The 4,520-nt window shown below is 34.2% G+C and overlaps 1 protein-coding gene across 3 annotated transcripts; it reads left to right on the forward strand.

Annotated features, from left to right (window-relative positions):
* The first annotated feature begins 320 nt into the window (after window positions 1-320).
* On the forward strand, window positions 321-4,244 carry LOC112784459 (DNA repair protein RAD51 homolog B-like). Of its 3 annotated transcripts, XM_072230206.1 has the most exons (8): window positions 321-748; window positions 1,139-1,296; window positions 1,406-1,506; window positions 1,745-1,796; window positions 2,716-2,860; window positions 2,990-3,100; window positions 3,215-3,493; window positions 3,938-4,244. In XM_072230206.1, exons 3-7 carry the CDS (start codon window positions 1,406-1,408, stop codon window positions 3,247-3,249), a joined length of 444 nt encoding a protein of 147 aa, XP_072086307.1. In that variant the 5' UTR covers window positions 321-748; window positions 1,139-1,296; the 3' UTR covers window positions 3,250-3,493; window positions 3,938-4,244. The 3 variants fall into 3 exon arrangements, 1 of the variants encoding a protein (XP_072086307.1); XR_011878925.1 differs by lacking the exons at window positions 2,990-3,100; window positions 3,215-3,493; window positions 3,938-4,244 and adding an exon at window positions 2,039-2,102 and having other exon boundaries at window positions 327-748; window positions 1,406-1,631; window positions 1,750-1,796; window positions 2,716-2,779; XR_011878924.1 differs by lacking the exons at window positions 2,990-3,100; window positions 3,215-3,493; window positions 3,938-4,244 and adding an exon at window positions 2,039-2,102 and having other exon boundaries at window positions 325-748; window positions 1,406-1,796; window positions 2,716-2,779.
* The last annotated feature ends 276 nt before the right edge of the window (window positions 4,245-4,520 follow it).

The following is a 4,520-nucleotide window of genomic DNA, read 5'->3' on the forward strand; positions in this document are numbered from 1 at the left end:
GAGTAATGAACTAGAAAACTGAAATGTACAAAGGAACTAACTATTTATACTACCATAACAGTTAAACAGTTATTTATATCATCCATTACATATTTGCATCGTGTAATCTTAACATATTTATTTATAACAAATGAAAATACTGCAACATGACAGAGTAAGAAGAGTCCTCAGGAGTTTGCAGAGAAAATTGTTGAAGAGGCACATGTATATAATGGCTTCAATCTAGTTTGTATTGATATTTGCAGCTTCAATCTAGGCTGCTCAGAAAGGTATAATGAGTGTATGGGACAAAGCTGATATCATAAAGGTATTATGATATATAACACTTTGTAATTTGTATCTATTTTGATTTCTTTTTTCATTTTCTTTTGATTTCTTTTTTCATTTTCAATTTGTATCATATTTCGTGCTTACCTTGCAAAGGAATAAAGTGTATAGGACTCAATTGGAGGATTAGTCTTAGCATGAGTGATCCAGATCTTGTTCCACTTCTTATCCAGGTTCTTTAATCCATTTTCTTTCACTTTATTTTTATTCTTTTTAATTATATTAATTATAGACCAAGCTTAGCTGGTAAGGATGACCAGGGGGTAAAACGCATGAACCTGATTGCTCGTGCTGCTGAGTCAATTGCTGATGGGGATCTAGTGAATGTATAGATTCGAAGATATCGACAGTGGGGATCTGACCTTTGATTATTTTAATGGTAGCTGCTGCAGCTTCATTAGTACTGGGGATAAAATCTGAGGTGAGAAAACATGGCAGAGTTATAATGTTCCTTTATAGCAGAAACAAGTATCCTGCAGCTTCATTATCTCCATTTTGTTTCATTTGCCTTATTTTATGTTTGTGTAATGCTTCAAGTGTAGTAATATTTTCCTCTTATTTATTTAGAAATTTTTTTATGTTAATCATAGCTTTTATTGGATACCTTGCTATTTAGAAAATTGTTGTTTCATGAATTGGACAAGGCCTTGTAATTATTCTGACTTACTGCTTTGCATAATTATTGTGTCTTATCTGTTTACATCTTAAAATATTAGATTTTGTGAGCATGATTACTTTTGCTTAATTCACTATCAATTCTCCTATTCCTTCTAAGAGAACTGAATTGAGATATTGCATTATCTTGCTGCAGGCAGGAGGTCTTGTTTTTAGATAATGAGATTGCCTTCAATGAGGCTATCATTGAAGAAAGAGAGCAAGGCATTCAAGAAATTCAGCAGCAAATTGGTGAAGTAAATGAAATTTTTAAAGATCTTGCTGTGCTTGTGCATGAACAGGGAGCTATGATTGGTAACTTTCACCTCTATTCTAATTGAGTACATCTCCGTCTTAATCCCAAGTTTTTTATTTGTCCAGAACTTCTCATCTGATCTGATGCCAAGAGTTTATATTTTTTTAGATGATATTGGGTCCAACATTGAGCAGTCTCATGCAGCAACTGCACAAGCAAGATCGCAACTTGCTAAAGCTTCAAAGACTCAAAGATCAAATTCTTCTTTGGTAATATACATTGTGTAATATTTGCTTTAAGATTTCACCTCTCACGTGTTGTTTTAGATGTTGGGTGTGGGAGCCGTGCTTCCTTGTTCTTCTTTTTCTTCTTCTGAGCTCAACCCTGCAATTCGGTCAGCTACTGACCAAACTATATCTTATCTGATTCTCTTTCATGGTTTTAGACTTGTTGGGCCTTTCTTAAACATATGTTTCTTTGTTGTTTCATGTTTGCTTATGTTGATAGGTCAGAGGTTTCATTTTCTGTTGGGTCTTGCCTCCTTCCTCATCCAGACAAGGTACTAAGAATGCTAAATTCTGATTATTTAGCATATAGCTCGGTATTCTATTTGCTCTTCCAACTCCTTTGCTATCTCACTCTTTCACCATATAGCTCGGTATTCTATTTGCTGCTTCATTCATTATTCAGATAATTTCTTTTCCTTATTTAACTCTGTTTATTCAGCTCTTCATTTTTCGCTGTTTGAATCTACATGCTTTATGGATTAAAATATATAAATCTTTGGGCTTGAGATTGCAGCTTATTCTTCAATGGTTGACTGGGATATTTGTGCTTATCTATGGTTTGAGATGGAGGGGGCCGGGTAATGAATACTTAATCATTTCTAATATTTTGAAATTTTGGGATTCTGGTCTATAAGAATGTAGATGAATATAATTTATGTTGTATAAAGTCATAAACTAAAAGGATCTGATAGATGCCAATTAAGTTGTATCATAATCAGTAATAGAAAATTTGAAATGTAGAAAACAGAATACTAATGTTTTTATGCTCATTTTCTATATGGAAAGGAAGCAAAATCTGCAAACTAATGTTTATTTTGTTTGAAATCAATCATCATAAAACTCTGTCTTCACTCTTCAAAAATTGCAACAACCTCTTTCGTCATTTCCATACCTCTTCTTCCTTCTCCTCTCTTCAAAGCTTTGTCTGATTTTCTGCCTGTGTACTGTGTAGAATTCAACTTCTTACTTTCATCCCCCACTTCTCTCTCTTCTCCCCACGCTTCAAAAAGACTATATTTGTAATCCCCACTTTCTCTGTTGAACAGTTTTAGGTCACTAATCACCTTTTCTCTGTTTTGGAATTTCCCTAGGATACTATATTGTTGGTGCTTCAATTTACAGCTTAGTGATTACAGTAGGTGATGATTTGACTGTTTAAGTCCCTAATGCGGGTATTTACTATTTACACAGGCATCAGGCATAGCTGCCTTAGACATTAAGAAGCTTAAAGATGCAGGTATTTGCACTGTTGAATTTGTTGCTTACACTCCTAGGAAGGATCTGTTGCAAATTAAAGGTATCAGTGAGGCTAAAATTGACAAGATTATTGAAGCAGGTATGCACCTCCTGATATATTTTACTTTGCTAATACGGTATTTTCTTCAATTTCAACACTCAAGAGCATCAGCTATAAGCACATTAATTGTGAAGCCTTACTGATCTTCTGATGCTTGTTTATTGACAGCTACTAAGTTGGTGCCTATGGGTTTTACTAGTGCGAGCCAGCTCCATGCTCAGCGGATGGAGATCATCCAGATAACAACTGGATCAAGAGAGCTTGACAAGATATTGGAAGGTGAGACATCTCTAATAAAGACATTGCTTACAAGTGGATTTTATGGATTGTGTTTTTCATTGATGAAGTGTCATAATTCAATATGGTTTCTTCTACTGGGAGGAATTGAAACAGGTTCTATCACTGAGTTGTATGGTGATAGAAAATGAAATACCCCCAGAATTCCTAAACACTTTGTTGAATATGGCACCAAGTCAAGAGGAAGAACGAATCAGATTGGGCATTGAATTTTTTGAGCATTGAATTGAATCACTTCAGGATGTATGGTGTGGCCCTGGAATTGGATTCGCATCAGATCATGCTTCTGCTTCTGTGGATTGTGTGGTGGTAAGGAAAAATGCTTCTTCAAGAAGGAACCTTGATGCTGTTGAGAGAGCAACACATAGGGAAGAGGTATTCTTCTTTCTCCATCATCATCTTCTACTTCAATTCTTACTGTTTTCTTTTTTTTATTTAATTGATTCATTTATGTTGTTTTCTCTTCAGACATTGCATTTTCATGTTCATATAATTGTTGTGAATTGAGGCCTCTTCTCTTCCTCAACTCAATGACAGTTCTTGATTGCTTAATTGATCAAAGACTTGTATAAAGTATCCAGTCACTTAATTGAATATGAATCACTTGCTTTTAGACTTGTTCTGGTTTATTGCATTGTGTGCATTACATGTTCCAAATTTGCTATTGCTATTTGGCAGCGTCCATGATCTTTAAAAAGAACTAACCTTGAAAAATCTATGGAAGAGTTCCAAATTGTTGGAGGCAAATACTTGAAATTTAATCAAAAGTAACTGCAGTGGTAACAATTCCTTTTTGGTTCTTTTTTCTAATAACTGCAGTGTAGATCGGATATAGTAAGGTAGACATTCTCTGCTCAGAAAGTGGGAAGCAGCGAATAATTTTGATGGACCAAGAATCTCAAGAAGCAAGTATATTGCCATCATCACTAAGAAGTTCAAGAAAGAATGAAGCTATCCATAAATTAGGATATTGAATCTTGATGAGTCCACTAGTAGTTATTTGTCATCTAATGTATTTAGATTGTATTATTGTATGGAAATAATTGCTTCTTATTGTAAAGAAAGCATTTTGTACTCACTGGTGTGTTTTTCTATTTATACCATCAATAAAAATTTGTATTTATTAAATTTATATTTATTTTGTATGAAACAGGTTTATTTTTGTAATAGAAAAATAAAAAAAAAAATATTTTACCTTACCGATGGATTTACAGACGGATTTTCTGTTTGTAATCAGAGTGTAAGATGGTTTTCAGACGGAAAATCCGTCGGAAAATCCGTCTGTAATTACAAACAGAAAATCCGTCGGAAAATCCGTCTGTAATTACAGACGGAAAATTCGTCGGAAAATCCGTCTGTAATTACAGACGGAAAATTCGTCTGAAAATCCGTCTGTAATTAC

Source organism: Arachis hypogaea, chromosome 20 (assembly GCF_003086295.3).
Source record: "Arachis hypogaea cultivar Tifrunner chromosome 20, arahy.Tifrunner.gnm2.J5K5, whole genome shotgun sequence".
Taxonomy (NCBI): Eukaryota; Viridiplantae; Streptophyta; class Magnoliopsida; order Fabales; family Fabaceae; genus Arachis; species Arachis hypogaea.

Excerpts from the sequence above, each read along its gene's own strand:
- LOC112784459 (XM_072230206.1), top strand. The coding sequence starts at position 1,406 with ATGATATTGGGTCCAACATTGAGCAGTCTCATGCAGCAACTGCACAAG. Across the intron at positions 1,507-1,744 it reads AAAGATCAAATTCTTCTTTG|GTCAGAGGTTTCATTTTCTG; the intron begins GTAATATACATT and ends TTATGTTGATAG. Across the intron at positions 2,861-2,989 it reads TGACAAGATTATTGAAGCAG|CTACTAAGTTGGTGCCTATG; the intron begins GTATGCACCTCC and ends GTTTATTGACAG.